Genomic DNA, 26,581 nt, shown 5'->3' with positions numbered 1-26,581 from the left:
AGAACGCGTGCACCTAATACTGTAATGCATGACAAGTTAATGTTTACATTATATAATCTGTGTTGAAAAATCTTGCATTCTGATGAGCGAGCTTGCTGAAAAGCAGGGCATGAAACCGAAGGGAGTTTTCTTTTTATGCGTTTCTGCTCATCTTTGCCTTTTTTCCCTCACTACTCTGAGCTGTCCTTAAGTTGATTTCCAGTGTCATTCTAGTCACGACCTCCCTTTTGCGTTTTGTCACGCCATTTGCTTAGAAGACAAATGAGATTGTTGTTATTTTGAAAGATGGACTTGTGATTGCAAGCCTAGAACGTTTTATTTTAGTCATATTTCAGTACGTTGCACGTTATCGCCACTTTCATTGGGGATCATGGAATAGTCTAGAGCATTAAGCACTGCGTATACATTCCTATGGGAAGTAGCTCAGTTCTGCCACATTCACTGTAACTAGACGTAGACTGTTAATCAGCACATCTGCACAGCAACAAGCACAGGATGCTTCTGACTCGCACGCTTAGATGTTTTCTCATATCTCGGCTTCAAAGTAACATGACTATCTTCTGTGTAAATATGTAAAACACCAAGCAGTATAACAGAGTGTCAATGTCTTTTATTTAGACAAAATATCTATTTCCAATGTAGCCACTGTGACTAGACCAAAGCAACGTAACATTTCTCTTTGTTTTTTGGAGTTTGGTTTTTTTGTTGTTTTTACCTTCTTTTTTTTGCATTTTTCATCCTTTTGAGAGCATTCTTTTTGTATTTCTACTTTCTGTGTGTTGTCATTAATTCATAAAGTATGTAGCTGTTTGTGTATATTTTTATGTGTACAATACATGTACAAATTACAGTGTTTTTAATTAAAGAGCAAGTGGTCACACCGTAAAAATGACTGGAGTAATTGTTTTTGTTACCTGGAAAACAAACAAAACGCATAAAGCGTCCTAAATATGCCTTAAAGTCTGCCGTATAGTTGTGCTTGAGGTTTTTCCAACCCTCTTAAATGTTATTTTGTGTTGGCACAAAAAAAACAACTATATGTTGTTGAGAAATATGATCTAATATTACAGACTTCCTGTGCAGTCTTAATGGGTATCAGTGTTAGTAGTTCAAACATTACATTCACTTACAGTACCCCTAGTGGTGCTTTATTTCTTTATTTCTGTAAAGGATGTGTTTAAAAAAAAAATCTATGGTTTAAGGTCAGAGAAATATTGAAAATGTAGTTTTAAAAACTACTTCTGTATTTTGTAGCAACTCAAAAACATTGACACGCGAGTTACATCCTTACATTTCTACCACATCTGCGGTCATAAAGCCTTCACCTCAGAACCGCTTATGAGTAATACTTTATCAGTGTGTTTTCCTCCCACTGCTGCCCTTCCACAGAAATAAGGCACTATGCACAGCTCATCTTCCTGCTCTTATCTGAGCTCCCTTGCTGTGATTTAAACCATACCACCAGCGTCCAAGTCCTGCTTTCCCCCTGCGATGTGATTTCCTTCTTCTTTACATGCCTGCATAAGCTTTGACCAAAGCGAGCTGTAATTAAGCCTCTAAAGTGGCGGATTGCTTCAGAGCACAAAAATTTCTGCCAAAACAGGAAAAAAAAAATGCATAAAAATACAGAGTAGAACATTTTTAATTATCCCAGACATCCACTAAAATCAAACTCTCAGTTTTGACATAATACAGGACTTTAATCGGGATATGAATCTATAAGTCTCATAACACAAGCCGGGATAATCTCCGTCTGGTGTTTTTTTTTTTTTTTTTTTTTTTTTTTGCTGCTGGGCTGAGGAGAGTAAAGTGTAGTCCACTGTCAGACAGTGCTGAGGTCACGGATAGGCCTGTTGGAACAGTGGCACAGTCAACCAAGAGCATCAGCGTGAATCAAATAATCTCATCATAAACCATACTTTATAAAAAAAAATAAAAAAAAACATCTATAGCGAATGCATTTAGTAAAATGTTACAAAAGTCACACATGTTGGACTTCGTCTCACATGTCGATGTGGCAAAAAAAAGGGTTTCTAACAAACTTTACTACAATCTGCTCGATTCACTTTGTTTCCGTCAGGAGTTGCAGGTTTCGCTGTCTTTTATGCTTCGGCAGCAGTCTGCTGGCGAGGCGCGCAGCGTCTTACTCAGCAGGTCTCACAGCTCCGGGGGGAGCAGGGGGACCTTTGGGACCTTGACCATGAAAACCATCGGGTCTTTGGCCTTGTTGCTGAAGGCACGGCGGATGACGTCCACAGCGTGCTGATGAGTCACTCCCTGCAGACTCTCGCCGTCGACGGACATCAGCTCGTACCCTGCCTGTAAATGCACAACCATGATATTTTAAGAGCGTTTAAAGAAGTCTCTTGATTTTTTTTCTCCTAACTCTATAGAAGTCTGTATTCTCCAAAAAAAAAAACAACTTCAGACAAAATAATTAATGGCAAAGAAACTCTAGGGACTCTCTGTATGTCGAAATGTTCACACCATGACTGCATGTATATTTTAAAGATTCCCCTTCAGCACAAGGTCAGTGAAAGAAAACAACAATCCCCAAACACCTGCACATGCACACACGATTAGAGAGCATTTGTAGTTTTCTGCAGGATGTGAGGAGACGGCTGCAAATCTTCTGAGCCCTGAGCAGAGGAACTTCCTCTGATGTCAACGGTGTTTGCTGAGGATGCACCTGCCTCGCGCTCACTGCCTCGGCGAAGGCTAGCGACGGCGTTACACAAAAGCACACGAGGACAAAGGCTATTGTTACGAGCAATTAGATCTGTTTTCGCTTTCCCTTTTCGATTTATTAGATGCCTATCTAATCGCATCAACTCTGTATATGTATCTAAGGTTTATGTAAGCTATTACATCTGTTCTGCCCTAATTTGATCCCTGCCACAAACCACAGTCTGTGATGTTCACTAGCTCTCCATGAAAAGATTTAGCTAAATTTAACCAATAGAGCTTAAAAATCCTTTCTCCAGTTTTTTTTTCAAACTATTTTTTTTTATCTGAATTACACTGATCACATTTTAATCTTCCCCATCCTCTTTAGAGCTGGATGAGATCTCCTCTTTTAACAGACAGAGGACAACACATACCATAGCTTGCCAAAAATGCTGCATGTTTTCCCTGAAATGGCTCTTTAGATTCTCCACTGTGGCTCTTAAAAGCTGTTAGAGTTGAGCAATGTTTTTAATGAAAAGAAAAAAAGCTTTCACTGTTTTTCCAAAGACACTTCTATGTAACATATGCATCACATGTCCACACAAAATGACACTAATATTGTAAGGAATATTCTGCTTGTGTGTGTGTGTGTTTTTTTTTTTTATTAAGTAATTTTCAAAAATAAAAGGAATGTCCGGAAATGTATCAAACCTAAACACAAAACTTTTTTTTTTTCTCATGTGATGTAAAAATCTAAACAGATATCCTATGATGGTTGTGAAAAAAAGTTAGTTCGTTTTGAAGAAACGCGTTTTTTGCAGCACAGCTGATGTAAGATTAGGATGCAGCTGTTCGGCCATGGAAAGCCTTTCCGTTAAGATTTCCACACATTCTTTTGGACCTAATGTGAAGGTTTGGATGTCTGTGCATGTTGCTGTCATTCCCATTTTATATAACAGTTGTCTGTGGAACATTTAGTTAGGAGTTGGGATTATATTTAGGCGCCCTGCTAGACATTACTGAGCTCCTGAAAGTGACCCATTGGTCTGCATACATATCAACTGGTCACAGGACTAATTGAAATACCTAAATGTGTTGATTTATATGGCTGAATGATTACTTTTGGAAATGTAGTGTGTGCTGGCTCAATCACACGAAGCAACATTACACGTGCTAACCCTGTACTACACAAGTGTTACTTCCTTTTCCAGAGAGGAAGGAGGCAGGATTGAACCATGTGGCTAATAATAGAACTAGTTGACTTGTCAAGCTGTGAGGTGTGAGGTGGAAAAAACAGATAATATGGAGCATGGAGACTTTTATCTCTGTCAGGACCAAGTAGCCAACAAGCTGTCTGTTTTTAGTGATGGCTAATAAAAAAAGGGATGGCAGTCACTGAAACATTCTGTTGGTTAACAAGCTTGTGTATAATATTACTCAAAAGTTGTTGGCATACTTTGGGCTTCTTTAAATCCATATTAAGCTGGTTGACTGTTTTGGTGAATAAAATTTAAACTATATTTCTTACAAGCAGTCATATTTAAATTAAGGTTTACAGCCACTTCCAGCTTTTAGCACAGCAGACATTTCAAGAATGGAAAGGTTTCGCTCTTGCTATGGATTCACGTTCATGCTCTCATATAAAGAGGCAGCACTATAAACAGTCCTTTATAGTTTTTGTTATAGGAAACGCCTTCCCATGCTCCAACTCTCTCATGTTTAGTTTCTTCACGTGCATGCTAAGTGACCTTTAGTGAAAGACTTGGTGTATCAGGTGGTTAAAGGGAGTCTGACCAAGATCATCAGCCACTATTAAGCAACTGTGCAGGCAATATATTACCAATACATTAGCAGAGCAGCAACCATGTTCCTCATTAATAATAGAGACGATGCGCTACCTGAGATGGCTCTCCACTCATCTTCTCCTCACTGCACACTTTTAACATCAGCTAATACCTCCTTCAGCTCGAAGCCACAGAGCAGAGATCTGATAACACGCTTGAGTCATGATGGACGACTGACGTGTTAAAAATGGGGTTAATATCTGTGTAATATCTGGTGGGAAGGTGGAAAATATGTTAACTACTTTGCAAATGTTTCTTCGGGTCTGCGTCAAGAGGGATGAAAATCTAGCTTTTGAAGTCAGAGCAAAGAATACAATTAAAATAAAATATTGGTAAAATAATATGCTAGTAGATGCCCACCTTCAGAGCCTCATTTGTAGATGCAGCTCCTCCTGGAAATATTTTCTCAATCTTTATTACAGGCTGGATCTTAGACTCAATACCCCCAGAGATGCTAATGCCTGTAGAAATACACACATAAATTAATAAAAAAAAAAAAAAAAAGTAGGATAATACCAGACTTTTTGTAAATTGGTGAATGTGACCTTTGGCTCTGACACGCAACCATCCATCAATGGACGGGACCAGATAAGATTTAAAACACCAGATTCATTTCCATAGCTCTGTCCCAGCTTTTTTTATTTCTGTCGCAAAACAGCTTAATTTTTTTCAATATCTTTGATGAACCCTTGAGATAAATATTTGAATGCTGTGGTGTTAAATTCAATTTATTTGCAGTTTTTCTTTAGGAATATTTCACATTGCACCCATTAAATTCTCTTCTTGATCATGACCGATTAAAACTCCTGATCAGATCCAACTCTGAGTGACCTCCTGCAGAAACATTTTATTTATTAGAGTTACATAATCACATCTACGCACAGCAGACTACGAGTAGATTATAGAAAGTTATACTTTGGATATAAAACGTCGCACGGCAGACAGTAACTTTTTGTACCCAAAAAGACAATGTGAACCACATGAGCACAAAGAAGACAAAAGGCAAAAATAACCAGCAGCTCTTTTAGAGTCATTCTCCTTTTGTTTGTTTGTGTGTTTTATTTCTGATTTTGTAGGTTTCATCTTTTCTGTGCTCCCTTGTTGACTTATTTCTTCATCACTTTCGGTTGTCATTGTGCTTCTGTGGTTCTTTTGCACTTTTTTGCTTCGGTAATACTGTTTCTTCATCTTCTTAAAGAGTTTTTTTTTTCTTATTAGGTAACCATGAGGCCTTTTCTCACCATAATTGCTTTTAAGTTTTGCCTTCTTCTTCCCAGCCACATGAACCAAGCTTATCCAAGTTAAATGTCTTCTTCAGATACCGGCACTGCAATTGTCTTCACATGAATCTATCATAAGTTGTTCTTACCTAGCGATTGCTTGGCCTTGGAGATGGTCAGTGTCGTGATTTCATACTCCTCAGCTGGTAGAGTTCCTCTTCTTTCTTGACCATTTTGAAAGTGTCCGTTTACCTGCGGGCCACTCCCTCGGCCCGTGGAGGGGCTTCTCTCTCTCTGGGGATCAAACACATCAGCTAGAGGGGTTCTCCCTCTCCGCTGTGAGGGAACCCGCACACTGACCTCAGTGTAGCCGTCCTCCCTGCTCTGCCTGCCGTATTTGCTGTCAGGACTCCCCTCCCTCCTCCCTCTGCCATGGCTGCTCCGCACAGGTGATCTCCCACGCTCAGGAGCAGCGTCTCCACGGTCTGACACAGACAGCAAGGACGCCTGGTCGTACCTCGGCGTCCCGTTCTCTCTCCTGTTCGGGGAGCGGTGAGGTTGACGTCTGGGCTGGGTGTTGTGAGGAGACCCAGAGAGGAGGAAACTATGACTGGGGCTCGGGGTGCGTGAGCGTGCGGCGGAAGACGCATAGTTATCGACGGGCACATCCAGCAGAGGGGTGAAGGCACGGGAGGGTGGCAGGTGACCTGTTTGTTGGCTGGCCAGACGCAGTCTCTCAAAGTCCTCGATCAGCTGACGCTCCTGGTGTGTGTCGTGAAGTGGCTGGAGGTGAAATCCACCTCTGTAGTCTGGGAAAGCAGAATCACAGGAAAAATGGTTCTCCGTCTGCTCCGTTTCTCCTAAAAACTTTGAAGTATGCATAAAAGTTTTAGATATTTGCCACAAAAAGGAAATATGTTCATCAACAATGGCTACTACCCAGTCTGTCTCACTTTGGGAGTGCATCAGAATTATATTTTTGACCCTCACCTGTTTCAGGTGTATTTGCTACCACTAGGTCAATATTGAGAAAACTATGTCCTTCCATTGTTTCAGAAAAAATGCATTGATCTACTTATGCGTATATTATTCAATTGGTTTACATCGATTACAAACGTCACATTTTGTGTTTTAATGTTTACTCGTCTTTTACTCATAACTCTCATGCTGGAGCCAAGTTTCCTTTCAATCAGCCAGATACAACAGCTCTTTAAGGAATACAATCGCTCTTTTTTTTCCACTAAAGACTAATTTGCACAGTTTGATTTGTAGATGTATCTGTTTTAGAAATGCAAAATGAAGTTGAATCAACACCATTTTTTTTTTGATAGATGAGGTCCAGTAGGAGCATAACTGTATGCACAGTTGTTTTCTGTTTGATTGTAAAACACCATTCATATTTAGCGAAATATGACCTTTTCATGTAGCTTTTTCCAGTTTTACACAATAAATATGAAATAATCTGGAGAAAGAAAAAAAAACATGTCTTTAAAGTATGTGCCATATTCATGAAGAATGAAAGAATATCAGTCAAAAGTCAGAAAGAGAAAGACTACAAACAAAGAGGACAAGAGTGAAATAGCTCACACACCTGGGATTGGGGTGATGAGGTGACGCCGAGGAGTTCCACTGCGAGGTGACCGAAGAGCCGGCGAGCGTACTGGAATAAATAAGCAAAAAATTATTCATATTTCCTAGCTATATCATAGACGTTTTCTACATTGAGAGTTTTCTTTCACCTGCAAAAGCAGCACACTATATTTAGGAAGTGACTACAATAAAACTGAGAGGTTTTTAGATCATTCTTGCTTACTAGAGCGACTCTTGAGGATGTCATACGCTTCCAGCTCAAACGGCATCACCAGGCTGTCAAAACGACCCAACTCAGTCGTGGGTATCAGCATTCTGCAGAAGACAGTATCACAGCTTGTCAGCCAATATTGTTTTAGCACAGAGTCTGATGCACCGCGGATGAGAAAGGATGGCAGCTTACCTTATTTCTCTGAGCAAAAGCAGCTTCTCTGGCCGATCCAAGATTGCCAGCAGGGGGCGCACCAAATCCTCAATCACGTTGTCAGACAAAAACTGCAAGAAAGAGAAAAAAAAAGCAAAAAAAAAAGCAAAGGACAATTATTGATTTAACTCAAAAAGATTCCAGAAAATGACTAAGATTTAAAACATATTGTAGGAGACATTCAGCAAATTTAGGTAGATTTTGTCTCAAATTTTTTTACAGCAACAATGGGCCAAGTAAGCAAAGAAAAAACACAACCAAGTTGTGGTTGCTGTTTTGTTTTATTTTCTTCTTCTCATCCAGGAGTGCCCTTACAGTCCACACCGCGTAGTTTTGGGTCTTTAATCGGTTTGTTAAGAGGTATGTCACTGTCACAGATGCTTATTCGACGGTAATTCAACAGGCCAAATCCATCTTTTGTTCCAGCTGCTGCCAGACACGTCTGTCGCTGAAGAACAACCTCTGACAAAGGGACTAACACCACACACTCCAGCTCACAAAGGGAACAGCTGATGTTACAGGTAAATCTCTAAGAGCCAAAAACACACAAAAGAGGTTGTTAATGGGTAATTCTAGCCGAGCAGCTCACCCGCCGACAATGTCTCATCACTGCGGCAACCTCGTCTGGACCGAGCAATTTCTTTGACATGTCTTCCACATGCTGCAGCGTCTCATGATGGGGCAGCGGGCTGCCGGCGCGGGATTCCCTCGGGGAAGTAAAGAGCTGGAATGGACGACTTCGCTCTTTTTCTAGGGATGGAGTTTAATGGTCAAGGTTTTTTTTTTAAATTTTGTCCCAAGTAGGAAATAAGGTGCCACACATCAAAGATCATCAATTCACAAAACACCACCCTGCTGCCATTTACACAGATGCATCCCAGTAAATTGGAACGTCTTCTCCAATGAGGCCCATCTCACCTCTTAAATGTAACTTCTGAAAACAACAACCTTTAAGTAGTTATTGAATATATTTTACATTAACCTTACATTTCTCTAGGTGTTTTATTGGCCTGGTGTAATGTTATAATCTCTAAGAAATTATATGTGTTTTCATAAGCTGTATGCAGAAAATGATCAAAATTAACAGATATACAGGCTTAAAGACATGTGCCTGTGTGTAATTAATCTCCGTGTGTTTCAGTGAGTTGAGTTACTGAAATAAATTACTTTTCTAATAATATTCAAATTTACTGATTTGCCCCTGTAAAGGTACACATGCTGCACTGAAATCTTGTCGGTTACCTAATCGGGCTAACAAAAAAAGAATTACGCAACAATAGCGTATCGAGCAAAATGTGAACATCTGCAGACAGCATTAAAAATCAAGCAGTGACATTCAAAGACTCGGGGGGAAATAAAGCTAGAGCAACTTGTCATGTACCTATAATTGGCTCAAAACTCTTACTTTATGACATGTTTAGTTCTCAAGATTAAGAAAAAAAATTGAAAACTGTCCTTGAAAATGTTGCTCTTTTTCCCACAATGAAAACCTGAGACGAAAGAGGCTGTGACATCATGCTCACCGTTAGGATGATGAGACGGAGACCTCGAGCGACTCTTGTCTTTATGGTCTTTCTTGAAGAAAAGGTTGACGAAGGTTTTGGAGCGCTGCAGGTTTGTTTTACCGTCTGCTGAGTCTTTCTGCTTCTGTTGCCCTTTTTTCTTCTTCTCTAGATGTGAAAGAGGGATAAAAGTGTTTTTGTTTAATCACTTACATCATTGTTGCTGATCTGTTCCATTCTGCAACAATGGCTCTCATCTCATTTATAGGTATTAACTCCAACTTTAAGGTATTCTGCTTGCCGTATTGTGAATATTTTTACTAGCCTTTGTGCAGATTCACTACGTTTATGTTTATTGCAGTCAGCTTCTCTGTTCAGTGCGGTAAATCTGCCTCTGTGATCAGGAACACAGTTGTACTGATAAATTGCAGTAACACCAACTTGAATTTATTATTCCGTAAAATGTTCCTTGGTGCATAACAAGCATCTCTTTGCTTCCAGCATCCAGCAGCCCCTGGAGGGACAGGTGGGTTGGATGAATTAAAAGGGATAGGCTAATAACTCAACTAAGCCTGCAAAGCTTGTATGGGCATTTCGCCATAGCGTTGTTCTTGTTCAAAGGTACAGAGATCGAGTACAGTGGCCAGTGATTAATTTGAGTCTGGATAACCTACGGGCTCCTGGACAAATTCTGCTAGGAGTGTAAATCAGTCACATTAATCACACTTTGCTCCTGAAATGAAAGCGGGACTCAAGATGTTGGAGGGGATCTTAATCATCAGTCATAAAACCTGGATTTCACCTGATCAGATGTGTCATCAGTCTAAACAGGCTGGTTCTACCATTACAATTAAGACATATTTCAGAGAATAACTTTAAGTTATCGTTGTGTTAATTTTCAGTAGTGCTGTGGCCCATAAGTCAGCTCACTGTCCTGCATATGAAAAATTATTCACTTGTTTGTTTCTTGTTCTTTTTCTCTGTGCATCTTCCCATTGCTCTCCAAGCTGTTGCCAGTAAGACAATCTGTCAAACTGTAGAAAAAAGCTGAAACATTTCCATGCTCTCGTGTATTATGTGTTTAGTTTCAGTGGATTGTTAAATATTCACCAAAAACTCTGGAGAACCCCATAAAGATCTAAAAGTCCAGTTTTCCTCTGGAAGTGTGCTGATCTCACCTGACACAGTGATGTGGCTCTGTGAACGTCGGATTGGCTTTCGTGGTTTGCTCAGGGCCATCAGGGCTTCTGTTTTAGGCGACTGTTTTTCAGCGTCCCTCTCCCCGGCCGACGGTGTCCTCACTCGGCCCCGTCCCAACTCTTTGGCCCCTCCCACGTCCCTCGGCCCCTCGCCTTTCCCACGTATGACCGTGTCCTTCAGCAGCATAGTTTCCCCTACGGTCCGACTGGTTTCTGTGCCAACCAGCCGGTCAGGGTCCATCCTGTTAGGAGGAGAGTGGTCCATGAAGTCCGAGGCTGGGGGGTCAGTCTGTATGGCGGTGTCTGCTGTCCGCTCTGCGCCGCGTTGACGTCGGGACCGATCTTCTGTGCAGATGGCCACGTCCACCATCTCTGAGCGAAAAACCGGAGGGAAAAGGACCTGAGAGAGACCGCTGAGGGAGCTGACAGGCGTGCTGGAGGACAGCGAGGACACAGAGGAGTTGGAGTCTGAACCCTGAGAGAACAGTGCGGGGCCACCGTTGGCTACTGTGGAAAACAATCCATAATTACAAGGATCCCAGATTAGCGCATTGAAGGTTGGAGTATCTCAGTTGTTTGTTCTCATCAAGCTACATGTGGCGTCATTCCCACTTCATTTGAGGTCTGCTTTGTCTGAGTCACAACCTTATATCCACATGATCCTGTAAGCCTTTTAAAACAACACGGAGTTAAGATAAAGGTTAAAAAAGTGACCCTGCATCTTAAAGCAGATGTCAGATTGTGATACGTTCCAGATCACTGAGCTGCCAAGAAATGTGAATAAAATAAAGGGCAATCTTGCTACACATGGCTAACCTAAAGGGACATGTAAAAGCATCTTTACATCTTTCATATTATAAACACAAACTTGAGATTCCCATGTAAATCTGACTACACTTTATACATTTGGCTTTATAACAGAAGTCATTGTTGACAGGAAATCACAAAAACGTACACTCTTCAGAATGTAATTTGTCTTCCTTTCTCTTCCACTTCTCAACCATCCTCAAAACTTTTGAGTTGATCTTTCACGTAAAAATAAAAAATAATAATTCAAGGTGAATGAATCATTTTGCAAGGCAGCAGAATCCAAGAGGGCGCTTCGCAAACAAACGTGGGAAAATAAAAAATGAAGTATCTTATCAAATATTCATGATATTGTTCAGGCCAGGCCACACTCTGGACATAAACATTGAAGTCAGTATTTTTTTCCCAAAAACAACCTAGAGTCATACTCAGTAAATTAGAATCCCAATGTCCCAATGAGGCTCATTTGTCAGAATAAAAATACCTTTCGAACTTTAAAAAAAGACTCATCTTGGAAAATCCACTCACATTTATCAAGCCAGCCATACTCTGCCACCATCTCCTTGTATGCAGGGTATCTCCCAACTTCCTGTGAAAGATATTTACATAAATAAGCAAAAAATGTTAGAAATCTCAGTGCCTCTGAAGTGTGCTGTTCTTGATGACACACACTAGAAACCCAAAGCTTTTGGATTAGCCAAGATGTAGTTGTTTTAATTTTTTTCAGCAATTTTTTATTTTTTTTTTTTTTGTATCAAAATGTCCGTTTCTGTTTGAGAAATCACCTGTTTTGTCTCCACAATGCACAGGGAAAAGTCAAAACAGTCACGGCGTATCTCCATATGAGCCCTCTTATGCCCAGGTGTGAAACAGTTTAATATTTAAACTTAATCCTCTCCTATGCCTGCCTCTGATCTACAGCTCCAATAAAAGATAATAGGAAGCCATAAAATTAGGTTTTCTGTTGATTATAACCTGATCCCAGGCGGCCTTTGAATAATGAAAGTCGTCCCTGGATGTTTTTCACACATGCAACCTGAGATCAGGGCAGTAAAATGAGCTAAGAGGACGCGCATATGCATGTCGGCGCGCGCTGCGCGACACATGCCCGTCCGTTTGCACACATGCACATGATTCCGTCATCCAAAAATGACACAGGTTAAGTGGTGTGGCCTTACACACGGGCACACACAAAACCAGACACTTATGGGGAACCATAGGGCTGCGGGCCAGCCGTCTGCTCTGCTGCGGAGGCTCAACGAGAGGCGACTGCGTTTTACTGCTAATATTTAGCACGTGTATGCACTCAAACACTCAAAGGCTCAGTCAGCTGTTACTTTTTAACAAGAATTATTTAGATAAAATAGCATATACTGTAGGAATGTGGTGGTAAAAAAAAAACAAAAAAACAACTAAAATCATACTTTAACAACGTTTTTGGATATTTTAGGGTTTAAACAACTGCTGCGTTTGGACACGCGGACTTCCTGACAGTTGTGTTGAGATGTTGCTTTAATATTTTCAATATATTTATTCAGTGAGTCATTACTTTGTTGTTTAGTTAGTAGTTATAACTTTGGCAACACTAAGAAGTCTAAAACAGAAACAATTTAGTCTGTCTTGATGTCAGAGAGCGAGGGAAAAGCAGTTCTGAAGTGTCAACATGAATATAATAATGTGGACGCTTTTGTCTCACCCTGATGGTCAACATGACGTGAGTGTGGCTCTTCAGGACCTCCACTGCATTGCTGTGGGTGATGTCCTCAAAGCTCACCCCATTTGCTGCAAGGATTTGATCTCCCATTTTGATGCCGTGCTGTTCTGCAAGCCCACCTGGGTCCAATCTGGAGAAAGAAAGCATAAAAGTAAAAGCTAAGAAATATACGAATAAGCAAACTGTAGCACTTACACTGAGGATAAATTATTAATTAAGTGTAAATTGAGACAGTTGTGTGCGGTTTTTTTTTTTCTTTTTTTTTTTGCAAGTGGGTCATGGTTGGTTTGATGTAATACCAAAAGCAATCTAAAAAATAATCCAGCAATTCAGAATATGTCAGCGAATTACGTCCAGCTGTAAAGATATGATTAATTTTTGGTTTTTGAAGTTCATACTTTGAGACATAAATGCCAAGTCCAAACTCTTTGCCGCCTCTGATGTTGAAGCCCAGACAGTAGTCGTCTGATGTGGTGAAGAGGTGGACGATCCGGCGGAGAGCGCCGTCTGAGCTGGCCTCTGACGGCGTGCGACCGTTCTCCTCCACCACCATCCTTCTGTGGATTAGATCCACCCTACGCACACATACGCAAAAGATGTGCACCGCTTTGCTCTCGATGCACCAAACTCACGTCCGTCAGTATCAGTTAATCAAAAAGCCATAAAGGTCACAGCAGTAATCCATCCACTGCTGCCACATGAAACCCAGATACAGTGTATCCCAAAAGAGAGATAACCAGTGTAAGCTCCAGACAAGTAATAAGCTTCACATAAAAGACCCACACAAAAGCTCAAACGTGCTATTACCAAGGGAGACGGATGAAGGGACTCACAAAACCATTCATACATCTTGAACTTTTTTGTCATTTAGCGCATTAAGACAAACAGAAAGTAGAGCATAACTGAAGAACATGTAACGTTTTTTTTTTGTAAAGTTTTGCAAAGTAAAAATCTACATGGTGGGATCTGCAACTGCATAATATTTTTGCAAACAGGTCAGAAACATCCAGCTTGGTCTCATCTGAACGGAGCACCTTGTTCCCTCTGTTTGCTGCGTCTGTATTGCTATGAGTTAACATTGAAGTGAGCTTTTTTTATGTCTTTCTTACGTCAAAAAACGTCACTCTACGCTTCTGTGAAGGTCAGATTTGTAATAGGCACTAATAGTCCTGTAAAGAAATTCTCCCATAAGCTGTAGATCTCTTCAGCTTCTCCAGATTTGTGAGGCATTCACAGAACAGATGTATTTAAACTGAGATTGAATCAGTCACAGACTCTCTCTCTGTACAAATTAGGAGGCTTCTGAAGCCATTTGTTTTCAGTAAGTATTATAATATAGAGGGAAGAATACACAAGTAAGGTGGACTTTTCAGATTTTTGTTTGACAAAGTTCTTTTTTCCCCACCAGCTAACAGGCCTGCGCTACTTCACACTGCTTTATTCAAAATCCCAGTAAATACACGGAAGTTTGTGGTTTTCAGGTGACAAAAATAAAAAAAATAAAAAAATCAAAGTACAGCATACGGACGCATACAAAAATAAACGCGCAAATGCGGTATGTAACGACTAGCCTCCGTGTTACGGTGTAGTGTAGCTCGGTGGTCTAACCATGTGGTCTTCTCCTTGGAGTAGCGGATGCTGGGGATCTTTCCTACACGCCTCACCACCATCCTCAGCCTGTTGTTTCCTGTCAGGACCTTCACAGCGCTGCTCATGGTGATGCTCTCCAGGCTGACTCCGTTCACCTCCATCAGCTTATCCCCCACGGTGAGCCCAGCCTGTGCTGCAGACACGTATAAAACTCAGCATGATAAACAAGAGCAAATGTCACATGCAAACAAAACACCTCAACTTGATGTAAATACAAAGGGAAAAAAAAAAAAAAAAGCAGACACATTAAATCCATACCTGCTGTGCTGTCATCCTCCACCTTACTGACAAATATACCGAGGCCATGTTCGGATCCCCCACGGACACTAAAGCCAAGACGCCCGTCTGGGCTCTTATTGACTGTCACTGTATGAATATCTTCACTGTCGTCTCCTCCTGCAAACAACGTCAACACGAATCTGACGTATGAGTTTTTACAGTCAGACCGCCAACTGTTGTTAAAACCCTACACAGTTAAAGTTAAAAATAAGATAAAGAGTATAATGAGATCTTGGCGTAGTAGGACAGTACGGTGCATCTTGGAATCGATCTCAGCTGAACAGTGAAAAACTGGGATCTGAAACCTGATTTCTGTGTCAGTTGCAAGAAAAGGGAAAAATTAGCCTAACTGTGGCACTGAATGTTACTAACAAACGACAATAAAAACAACTTTTATTTAAAAATTAAGCACTTTTCCCAGAAAAATTCAATAACACAAGTATGTTTTCCTCTCTAAATAATGGTTCATGACCACTATGCCCCGTTATTTCATTGTTTTGTGTGACTGAGAAGTAAGAAAACATATTTGCTATGATTTACAGTCATAAAAGTTTGGGAAAGCAAGTAAAATGTAATCTATATGTACCAGAAATAAGAATATAATAAGTAAAACTGTAAGCACTAACTATTATTTGACAACTTCTTTAAAAAAAAAAACAAAAAAAAAGTGCAGCAACTATCAATTCATTGTTGATGCTTAAAACTTATATGTGACTGTGGATATTTTAAATTGATGTATTTACAAACCGTTTTTATTCTTAAAGAGTAAAAAAAAAAAAGGCTGTAAATTTATTAGATATGCATCGATCAGGCTTTTTCTTAGATGATACAATTTTTTGGTTTTCTTTAAACCTTCTGCCTGTTAATCTCCATTTAGACGTTCAATTTCAAACCCATTTGTTTTCTTTCTAAGACGTGAAAAAACGGCGCTGCACTTTCTTTGAAGCGGATTGTATTTTAGACTAAATTTAACAGAAGAATTACAAGATTGTCCCAATTATTATTATTATTTTTTTAATCAAAGCATGCCTTTATCTGATTCTAATTCTAGAACACAAATTATGGGACTTCTTAATTCTAATGCATTTGATGAGTAACTTCAACTCTATCATCTTTAGTACTGAGTTACTCTGACTCAAACTATTCTAAATCAGACATGACTAATCCATAGGCTTCCAGCCCCACAAATAGTGCTAAAGTAATCAGTTACCAAGTTTAGAGCTCACCATCCGCAGGTGCATTGATGAGAATGACCCTGCCCATAGGAGAGGAGGACCTGTGTCTGTGGCGCTGCTGTTTCTTCAGCATGTAGCGCATGGTGCTTTGGGATCCCCCACCTTGGCCTCCATTGCTGAAGTGGGGGTGCCCGCCTCCATTTGTCATCTCGCTCCAGGCAGGATGGTGAAATGAGCCAGCCATCGGGTAGGCCTGGAAAAACTTTTCTCCGTCATCCAGGCACCGGAATATCTCGTTTCGCCTGTCGGGAGGAGGAGGTGCAGCCTTGGGCTTGTGGGGGAAAAGGTGGAGAGGGGCAGCAGCGGTGGTGGAAAAGTGGAGTGGCTTCCAACCACAGATCCAAACTCCTCAACTGAACTCTGAAAGTGGCTGCGGCTGAAGTTGGCAACTTCTACCAGACTCCAAGTATGAGTTAGAAAAAGTGGAAACCAAGCACATACTCAGAACCGAACGAAAGTCTGACAAATACATAACCTTCCATCCTACAAGTTGAAAATGGTGGGAGAAAAAAAGTCACTCAAAATAAACTGTAAACTCCAGGAAGGGATCCAAATGTTTCCAGGAAAATAGAATAAAAAATTCTGTAAACCTGTTCTGATTCCATCTTATTTCTGATTCTAGAGCCTGTTAGCCAGAGAAGCAGAGCCTGTCTGTAGAGAAGTCGGCTGTGCCCAGCAATTCCTGGTCATGTTTAATTAAATGGATGCCTGTGAACCTGAAGAGGGGTGGAGGGGAAAGCCTATAATGAAAAAAAGTGATCTTAGAAACTGTAGATGTATATAAGTGGAAGGACATTTTGCAGTGGAAGAAAATTCTACAGAACCATCCTAACATGCAATCAAATTTCATGTTTACTCAACTCCTGTTTTTGTATTTATTCAGCACCATGGACAGTGACTCAGAGGTGGTGCACAAACACAAACGTATATGGCTTCCTATTAATATCAATCTCTTTACCACAGCGCGTCATACTGTTAAACTTCAGCTTCGGTCTAAAGTTATCCCCACTGGGGCGTGAGAAAACAATAACATGATCAAAACAATGAACAGAGCATGACAGTTTTACCTGCTGTGTCCGTGTTGTGCTGCAGGAGGTCGGACAGGCTCTCAGTGGTCCGCCTCAGTGACGCATTAGCGGACTCCTCCGGAGAATTAGTGCCACCTCATTTGTTCTGCAGGTGACCATTATTGTCTTAAGAGGTGTAAGCTCTTTACATAAGCCTCTCCAGCGGTGCGGTCATTATTAAGTCGCCTGCTTTAGTTGCACATACATTCAAGTAACTTTTACAAATGTCCAATTAGACTCCAAGTAAACCTTGCTATTAATGTAAATTTTGAGAGTCATTTTTTTTTCCTTAGGGCAAAAGACTGATATACTGTGTGTTTTAACTTTCAGAAAGATGGATAAACATCTCCACCTAGTGGCCAACTTTGTAATTTCATTATTTGTAAAATATTTTCTTAAGTGTCAAATAAATAATAATACATATGGAGTTATTCATGCTGGTTATTATCATTGTATATATATTTTTTAGATTTTGTGTGCTTGACAAAAGCCAAAAATTAAAGAAAACAAAAAGTATGTTTTATATATTCTTCCAGTATATATTAACTTTTGTGCGAGCAAATCAGATTAACTGAGCTTCATTATTACACTTACAAAAGCTTGGAATAAAATACTTTCAGAAAAGCTATGTAGGGTTTCAACCAATCACGTATGTCATTTCCTCACACGCCCACATGCAGCTAAGCCCGCCCTCGGCGTGTCACAACAACGCAACGGTGCTGCCTTCACTTACCCTCAAAACAATTTGAGTGGCAACATATTAAAGCCTTGTTTTATTTGTGTATTTGTTTTATTCAGAGCTATTAAATTTAGTAGGCTAAATTAAGTATATTTGCTTATCTTCACTCACTGAAAATGTAGATTACGAGGCAATGTTTCAATCGGTTTCAGAGATACTTGGCACACAACGTATTTGTGAAATACATTTAGCGTCACATTATCGTTGCAGTACAAAGCTTTTCTGGTCCTTAAATGGCATCGAAGTGATGAGACATTGCTATCCTTTTTTTCATCCATGACATATCGTGTGCCTCTCATTCAATTTGTCAGAAATTTGCAATTTACGACACTGTTCAGAGCACATTAAGGCATCAGAGGTCCACTCGGTGAGTGCTGTGATATTTAGAGGTCATACATTTTCAAAAATCAAAGTAATTGAACCAGGTACGTTTTGGGCCTGACCGCATTTATTTCTCTTAATATTTTCTATCACAACCCGATGAAGTTGACATATTTTTCTTCGTGAAATATGTCCTTCCAACGGTAATTAAAGTGCTAGCATCATGGTTTTAGCTTTTAAACCAAGCAGCTAACCGGCTCGTATCGCTTGGAAATAATGGTTTTTGTTTACATAAATGGGCTCTGTTTTATCGTGTGATCTGTAATGACTAATATGGCAGGGATTCAATTTGATTTTATCCTCCTGACGAATTGTTTTAGTGTACTATAGCGTGGGTTCTGTTGAACTACCATGCTGGAAGGCTACATTGCTCTAGCATCTCGTGCCTCCCTACATCTGTCACCGGGTGTATCGTGATTTCGTTCAGTTTCTTTCCCAGTTTCCCGTTTTTGTTTTTTGTTTTGTTTTGTTTTTTGCAGAAAGAAAAACTTCTACTTTTTTGTGTTTGTGGCCTTCTTTCCACGGGTTCAGTGTTGCTTTTGCCTCTATAGTGAAATGACTACTGTTTAAACCACAATTATAGCCTTACTATATTATGGTTGGACATCATTTTTTGTAATTCTTCACTTGGATCTGTGTGAATTAAAAAGTAGATAACATTTATGTTTTAAGCAAATATTTAATTTCAAATCTTCAATTACAAATATATCTATAATTTTTTCTCTGGTGTAAAAATATTAGCCATGGGAAGACTAGAAAAACTCCAAAACCCAAACTCAGTTTTTTTTTTTTTTTTTTTACCAATTAGATCTGGAAATGACAACAAGTAAATAACTACTGATCCAAATTTGATCCCTTGCAGATAAATTAGTCTTTAAAAAAAGGTTAAAACATCTGGAACAAATGTTGTTTTTATCTTATCATAGCTTATCTTAGGTTAATTGATTTCCATTTTTTTTTTTAAAAGCATCTTATTTATGTGTCTTCTAGCTGCAAATATGCAAAATTTGTACTTGGAGATGTCAACTAGACTAATCTGCCCATATAATATATATGAAAATCCTTACACCATATTCTTGGTTAAAATCTACCAGTTTTGTTGTTGTTGTTGTTTGTTTGTTTGTTTGTTTGTTTGTTTGTTTGTTGTTTTTTGTCCAGCTACAAAAATCAGAAAAAGTTGACGGATCTGAATGTCAATATGAAAGACATTCTGGAGCACCTTCTAAAACTTTCATTCATAAAGTGCTTTCACTTTTAAACTTCCAAGATTCAAGCACTTTTGAAGCCTTGGTTAAACACTTTTGTGGTTGTGCATTTTCAAGAATTTCAAGAATACTAAATGGAAAGTGGTCAAAAGGTCTGCTTGGTTGTACTGTCAAAATGTTTTCACCAGGCATTGTTTCACCTTTGTGTAATGCTGGGAGAAAACAGAGCTTAGCAGGGTAGAAACAAGCACTTAAACAGTGTTGCTGAAGTTTATATAATATCAATCTTACCTCTGCAGCTGTACTGCAAATACAGTACAACATTAACAATCGTCAAAATTTGTCTTACGCTCTAAGTTTTCTTGTTCTGAGACTGAACAAATGAACTTGTGATTATAAAATTACTGGTCTGGTTGTGATACGCCTAAAAGCGAATCTGTTAGCAGTTTTCAAAAGATGTCGATAATTTGAATTTCTGCTTCTGATCAGAGAAAGTCCAGGATGTCTGAAGAGTTGTCGCGCGACATAAACATTAAGGAGCCGAGATGGGACCAGGGGACCTTCATGGGACGCGCCAAACACTTCTTCATGGTCACAGATCCCAGGAATGTCCTGCTGTCCTCTGAGACGCTGGAAGAAGCCAGAGTAATCGTAGAGAACTACAGGTGAGTTGATGGGAAATAGAGTCAGAAGTGGTCAGGTAAATGAGGCATGAACTGGATCTAGCTTTCCCCTGGTCTCCCTGTATGGAAGATCGAGTGTATTTTGCAATAGTGGAGAATATAAGTTATAACGCTTAGAACTTTAACACAACATGCTGTTTTGATATTTTCAGAGCTGGAACCGTGACTCCTGGGCTGACCGAGGATGAACTTTGGAGAGCCAAGTACATTTACGACTCCGCTTTCCATCCCGACACTGGAGAGAAGATGTTTGTGATTGGTCGGATGTCTGCTCAGGTGCCAATGAACATGTCCATCACAGGCTGCATGCTCACCTTCTACAGGTACAGCAGAGCTCCTGGCACAGAGATCACCGATTACAACCCCCACCCCTCAACAGTTCATTGGATAAAATAATATCTGAAAGAGAAAAAAAAAAAAAAAAAAAAACAGGCAGCTTTGACATTGGATCCAGCAGTGCCTATAAATAGAAAGTTTAATCTGTATGCAGTGAAAATCCTCTTAAAAGAATCAAAAAAGCCACCCTCACATCTGAATACTGATAACTGACTGAGTTGATGACTTTTTCTTGATACGACAGCAACAATTAAACGTTGTCCAAAAAAAGAATGACTGGTCACAAATGAGATAAAGTTTCAAAATTATTTTATCTAATTCAAAGTGATGTAAAAAAATATATATACAGCCCTGTAAACCACATTTGTTTATTTATATTCCATTGTTTGTTGATTGCTAAATGTTGTATTGTTACTGATACATACATGATGTGTCACTGTGTTTTTGTAATTCACCACTAGAGGACAGCAGTTTTTCACTGTTTACTTTTCTTGTATGCAGTTTGGACTCACTTTCATAAATGTAGTTGGTCAAACTAATGGCATGATCAACAAAACCATAATTTTTACTCTTCTTTACTGAGCACTAAGGTTTAATGATTGCCTAATATCATTAGTACGACTTTAAAAACGGCTTCTGTTTTTAAAACTCCCTTCGCTCCTGTTTCTGGGCAATAGTGGCTCCTTTTGTCGTTGGCTCTCTTGAGGTAAAATACCAATTGGTCATTGTGAAGTCTAGTGGTAAAGAGGCAAAGTCTTTTGCTTTCTTTATTCTTAGAACACGGCTGTTTACAGCAAGCATCACAATGCAGATGTGTTTTCATGGTGTCAACACTGATGCTGGCTTTGCACACAAATGAGATCTCAAGCAGGAATTTGAGTTATTCAAGTTTCTGTTGACATGGTGATCCATGGCTTCCTCTGCACATGCGTCAGCTCTGTTCAGATGACTGTCTTTGTGTTTGATCGGGTAAGGATAACACCTCAAATTATAAAGCACATGTTTAAAGCCCTGTGTTCTGATTTACAGCAAATTTTATGGTATTATGCTGACTTGGTGTTTGGTGTGCACTAGAGCATTTTTGTATGCTTTCCTGGTTACTCTGCATTATTAACCGCTTGTAGATATAATCAAATCCTCAACTTTAAATGAAACCACTTGAAACCCTTCCTGTTTCCCTTCAAACAAACACTGCTGCCTATGTGCTAAATGATGTGTTTGCACAACTAAAGCCGCAGGTATGTGCATTTCATATTCGGTGCAATGTAAACCAAATAGAAGGTGTTATTATGTCAACTTTGTTGTGATTGATGTCTGCTGTGATGCAGAAGCATTAAGAATGACAACGTGGTGCCGACACTCTATTCTGTTCTGATGAAAGATCTTAAATTTGATTGAAAATGTGTCTTTGTTATGCAGTTTCACTGAAATTTTGCGATTTGTACACAAACTGAATGCATAATGTCTGCAGACATGTTAGAAATACTTTAATGGGTTTCTTTAGGTGAAACTTATTCTAAGCTTTAATGTTACATCAAGTAGTTTGTGCTCAGAATTTTTTTTTTTTTTTTTTTTTGGCCGCCGTGTTCATATTTGGAAAAAAAAAAAAAAAAAGACAAGGGTGAATCATCACTTCCTCTAACAGACGTCGGCTGTTCTCTTGTGTGTTTTTCAGGACTACTCCAGCAGTTGTGTTCTGGCAGTGGGTTAACCAGTCCTTCAACGCCGTCGTCAACTACACCAACCGCAGTGGAGACGCTCCCATCACCATGAAGTAGGGAGGACCTCTCTCTTCTCCTCATTGATTTCCTCCCCTCTAAGTTATTGTCTGTAAGGAGGATGTGGGAGCTGCTGTTCTCCTCCTTGCAGTGGTATTATGTTCCACAGTTAAGCATGTTTCAGATTCATGTCACCATGACCCCCATGCTGGCATCCGTTACTGACTGGCCTCTTGCGTCAGGTTAGCCCGCAGCTGGCTAACCACTTTGCTGTGTTCTAAAACATGCAGACAGCTCATTAATTTGGCTGCAGAAATGCATCAAACATATGCAGTCAGGAAGAGCATGAAGCTGAAATATTATGCTTTTTTTTTCCTCTCTGGCTTTTTGTGCATCTTTAACTGCATTCTCCGAACTTGCATTTAACTTTTAGTACAACGTATTTGTCGCACATCGTGTCTTTATGCTGTGGTTTTCAGCTACTTTAAACTTGTGGTAGTTGCGAAAAATGTGGTTGGTGTATTAACTTCATCTTCCTCTGTGCAGCCAGCTTGGCGCCGCCTACGTCAGTGCCACTACAGGAGCTGTGGTCACCGCGCTCGGACTCAAGTCTCTAGCTACGGTAATTCTTCTGGTTCACATGAATAATTAAAGTAAATCCAACAGATGTGGATCCACAACGTGATGGCGGTCTGTGCTCCTGTCCCTGCAGCGTCTCCCCCCAATCGTCAGTCGGTTTGTCCCTTTTGCTGCCGTGGCTGCTGCCAACTGCATTAATATTCCCTTCATGAGACAGAGGTGAGATTGCTAGAGTACTGATTAGCGAGCACTTCCTGTTTCGCTTAGAAGGGACTTTAAGGACTTTTCAGATTCGACTCAGCCGGTTTTACGTTGTCCCTCTGTCAGGGAGCTGAAGTATGGGATCCCGGTGATGGATGAGAATGGAAACCGGTTAGGAGAATCTGCCAACGCTGCCAAACAAGCCATCATTCAGGTGGTTGTGTCCAGGATTGGCATGGCGGTGCCTGCAATGGGTAACTTAACCTTGTACCTCATGTATGAATGCGTACCAAAGACTGACACCTGTAGATGTAGGGGAAGGTCGTCCTGCAAAGAGTTGACACAAGTAACTGTCATTTTTCTTTCATTTCATTGCTTTAGATGTTGGTCAAGCAAAAAACAAAAGAATGTTCTTGGCGTATGAATGAATGTTTTTGCCCAGGAATGTCAACATAGCTGCTTTACCAGAGTTTCGCAAGTGCTTGCAGACAAAATAAAAGCAGCTGAGGCCATTCTTCGTTAGATAAGGTTAATCTGAACGAATGCTGTGTACAGATTACTTTGATCTGATCAGATGAATATTTAACTCCCAACTATGTTGGGAGATAAAAGAATGCCAGTCCCTGAAGTGGTTTGTTTTCTCTTTTTTTTTTTACTTTTCTTGCTTATTGGACTGAAGCAACCTTGACTCATTTTTATAATTTTTTTTATATATATATTTATTTTCACAGCCATTCCTCCTGTTATAATGAACGCTCTGGAGAAGAAAGCCTTCATGAAGGTAGGCACACAACATTCTTCAGTCCAAATGAAATCGACAAATGGCAGGACTTTATGTTATTAGATTATTTGTAGACTGATTTACATTGATTTGACACAGAGATTTATCAGGTTAAAAACCTTAACTTTAAGAGAGAGAGGAGTTTCCTATTGTTTTTTTTTATTGTAAAGGTCAAAGGTTAACCTGCAGTGAAGAATGCTTCAGGAAGCCCAGGGCTTCTAGTTAGACTGTAGATGAATGGCAAAAAGTTATTTGACTCCTTGTAGCGATTCTTTGGGAAATTTTGGGAATTTTCAAAGGTTCTCAACTAGAAGAGTTAACAATAATAAATGCCAACTCATACAAACATGCATTTGCTAAAAAAAAATAAATAAAAATAAAAAAGTTGTTGGAACATTTAAAATTTTTAATATTTCATCAGAATATAGTACCAACAACATAAAGAAGGTTGAACACACAAGACCCAACATTTGCATCACGGTTGGTGATGATGACATCATAACATATAATCATCAAATTTGGTGTAAATCTGCCTAATTTTACTACTTTTGTTTTTTGTTCATTTTCTTGTAGCGTTTCCCAGTTCTGAATGCTCCTGTCCAAGTGGGGCTCGTCGGTCTGTGGTGAGTAAAATAAGTTTATATCATCCAAAAGTGCTTTAAAATTGCAACTAAATCCCTTTCTGTTCTTCTTTCCAGCCTGGTGTTTGCAACGCCTCTCTGCTGCGCCCTGTTCCCTCAGAAAAGGTACATTCAGCAACTTCCTTGGTGCCTCTGTGCTGGTAGAGAAATGTTGTCTAATGGTTAACCGTATCTTTGCAGCTCCATGAGCGTGAGCGGACTGGAGGCAGATCTGCAGGAGAGGATACGGCAGCTAAGCCCAGACACCACCACCGTCTACTTCAACAAGGGCCTGTAGGCACATGAGCAGGAAACATGCAAACTTACACAGACACATGTGTGTTATCAATGTGTGTTATCATGGGCATGGGTGAGAGTAAAAAACAACATTTATTTATGCTTTTGCAGTCATTTTTATTTTTGGTATATATTCGGTTCTTGTGTTATTTTGTCTTCCTCTTGATGGATAACACAGGAAGCTGATAATCACTGACTGGCAGTTTACTTCATGTTGTTTTTAATGTCCTACTAGAATATTCAAATGAAGGTTTTTCCTGTTAGTTGTGTTTCCTGAATATAACGCTGCCTTTGTTTTCCAACCTGTGGCTTTATAAACCTTCCCAATTGACTCTTAATATCTTGAAAAACATAGAACTCAACTGTGGTTTAAATCTAAATGTGATACAAAGTAATACTTCCACCTTGTTTCTGTTTTCTTGTCAAATTTGCACAGAATCTCTATAATATAACAACTAATAGTACAAAGATTTATATATTTTTTTTGCATTAGGCCATAACCTGGTGTGTTTTCATCCATCCATTTTCTATACATCCTTGGAGACAATTTAGAGAATCTAATTAACCTGACAGTCATGTTTTTGGACTGTGGGAGGAAACCAGAGTACCCAGAGAGAACTCGCACATACACAGGGAGAACATGCAAACTCCATGCAGAAAGACCCCGGGCCGGGAATTGAACCCAGAACCTTTTTGCTGCAAGGCAACAATGGTACCAACTGCGCCACTGTGCAGCCCCCCTTAGTTATTCAGAAATATGAAACTTCTTCTAAACCATAAAACTTGATTGAGATTTTTTTTTTTTAAATATAAAACACAAGAACATTTCAAATATTGGGAATATTACTGCAAATAATTATTTTAGTAATCAATTATTCTGTCAATTACTCTGACAATCGGATAAAATAATTGCCAGGCACCTCCTGCAGATTTTTTATTTCTAATATTGCATGTGATACAATACTAGAAATACATTAAAATATACAAATAAATGCAAGTAATCAAATTCCCATTTAAATAAGAAAATCAGTCAGTTCAATGTAAGCTAGATCATTTGTTGCAAAAGATTCATCTGCAGTTAAAAAAAATATACCTCTAGCATCAGCATGTGAAAAGCTCAACTTGGTCTCTTTGCATTTTAGGGCTGATGTGTTGACTATATTGTAAACTATCTGATTAATAATTGGATAGCTAAAGGTTTTATTAGAATTTTTTTTTACACTATTTGAACCAGGTAAAGCTAAAACATTGCCACATGAGGAGTTTTGGTTAGCATGTTTGGTTAGACAAAGGAAAATGTAAATTGTACAGGTTTGGCTTAATTACGGCTGTGGGTATTTTGTTCTTTTAGCTTACAGCATGTTTTAGAGTCTGTATGCTCCAGTTAACAATTAGCCAATTACTAAATTAGTTGGCAATTATTTCAATAATCAATTCATCACAATTAATCTGATCCATCGTTTCAGCCCTAAGTGGGTATTTGTAAAGTTTATCAGTTTTTGAATGGTCATGCAGGTTTTGTGGATCAGGACAGAATGAATTTAAGAGCAGCTAAGTGATAAATTATTTTTTTTAAAAGGTTTTATTGGCTCTAGTGGCCTTTATTTGATAGTTAATTGACAGGAAAGTTGGTAACGAGAGAAGGGGAAAGACATGCGGGAGGGGTCGCCAGGCTGGGAATCAAACCTGCGACGGTCATGTTGAGGTCTAAGGCCTCCATATGTGTGTTGTTGTGCTTACCCCCTGCACCACAACAGCACACCCCAAAAGGATTTGTAAAGGTTTCTAACCCCTACTTTTGACACATAACACAAGCTACATGGTGTAAAATGTTTGCTTCTGT

The 26,581-nt window shown here is 39.6% G+C and overlaps 2 protein-coding genes across 4 annotated transcripts; one reads left to right on the top strand and one right to left on the bottom strand.

Annotated features, from left to right (window-relative positions):
- Positions 1–140: 140 nt before the first annotated feature.
- Positions 141–17,405, bottom strand: pdzd7a (PDZ domain containing 7a). The gene is made up of 16 exons (XM_015052267.1): positions 17,199–17,405; positions 16,123–16,847; positions 14,876–15,013; positions 14,576–14,750; positions 13,366–13,542; positions 12,950–13,097; positions 11,782–11,842; positions 10,426–10,953; positions 9,269–9,415; positions 8,335–8,495; positions 7,725–7,816; positions 7,545–7,636; positions 7,323–7,391; positions 5,881–6,540; positions 4,872–4,972; positions 141–2,319 (listed from the first exon to the last, which is right to left on the bottom strand). The coding sequence occupies exons 2-16, from the start codon at positions 16,313–16,315 to the stop codon at positions 2,158–2,160; spliced, it is 2,904 nt and encodes a 967-aa protein (XP_014907753.1). The 5' UTR covers positions 16,316–16,847; positions 17,199–17,405; the 3' UTR covers positions 141–2,157.
- Positions 17,406–18,199: 794 nt separating this feature from the next.
- Positions 18,200–25,130, top strand: sfxn3 (sideroflexin 3). Of its 3 annotated transcripts, none has more exons than XM_015052247.1 (11): positions 18,200–18,304; positions 20,013–20,188; positions 20,359–20,529; positions 22,218–22,316; positions 22,807–22,882; positions 22,973–23,058; positions 23,167–23,294; positions 23,772–23,821; positions 24,395–24,444; positions 24,520–24,567; positions 24,643–24,739. In XM_015052247.1, the coding sequence occupies exons 2-11, from the start codon at positions 20,025–20,027 to the stop codon at positions 24,737–24,739; spliced, it is 969 nt and encodes a 322-aa protein (XP_014907733.1). In that variant the 5' UTR covers positions 18,200–18,304; positions 20,013–20,024. The 3 variants fall into 3 exon arrangements, with proteins under 3 accessions (XP_014907733.1, XP_014907725.1, XP_014907741.1); XM_015052239.1 differs by having other exon boundaries at positions 18,260–18,362; XM_015052255.1 differs by lacking the exon at positions 18,200–18,304 and having other exon boundaries at positions 20,025–20,188; positions 24,643–25,130.
- The last annotated feature ends 1,451 nt before the right edge of the window (positions 25,131–26,581 follow it).

The sequence above is a fragment of the Poecilia latipinna genome, unplaced genomic scaffold (assembly GCF_001443285.1).
Source record: "Poecilia latipinna isolate Pla-1442-1.1 unplaced genomic scaffold, P_latipinna-1.0 Scaffold53, whole genome shotgun sequence".
Classification (NCBI taxonomy): Eukaryota; Metazoa; Chordata; class Actinopteri; order Cyprinodontiformes; family Poeciliidae; genus Poecilia; species Poecilia latipinna.
This window is presented reverse-complemented; position numbering and strand designations above follow the sequence as displayed.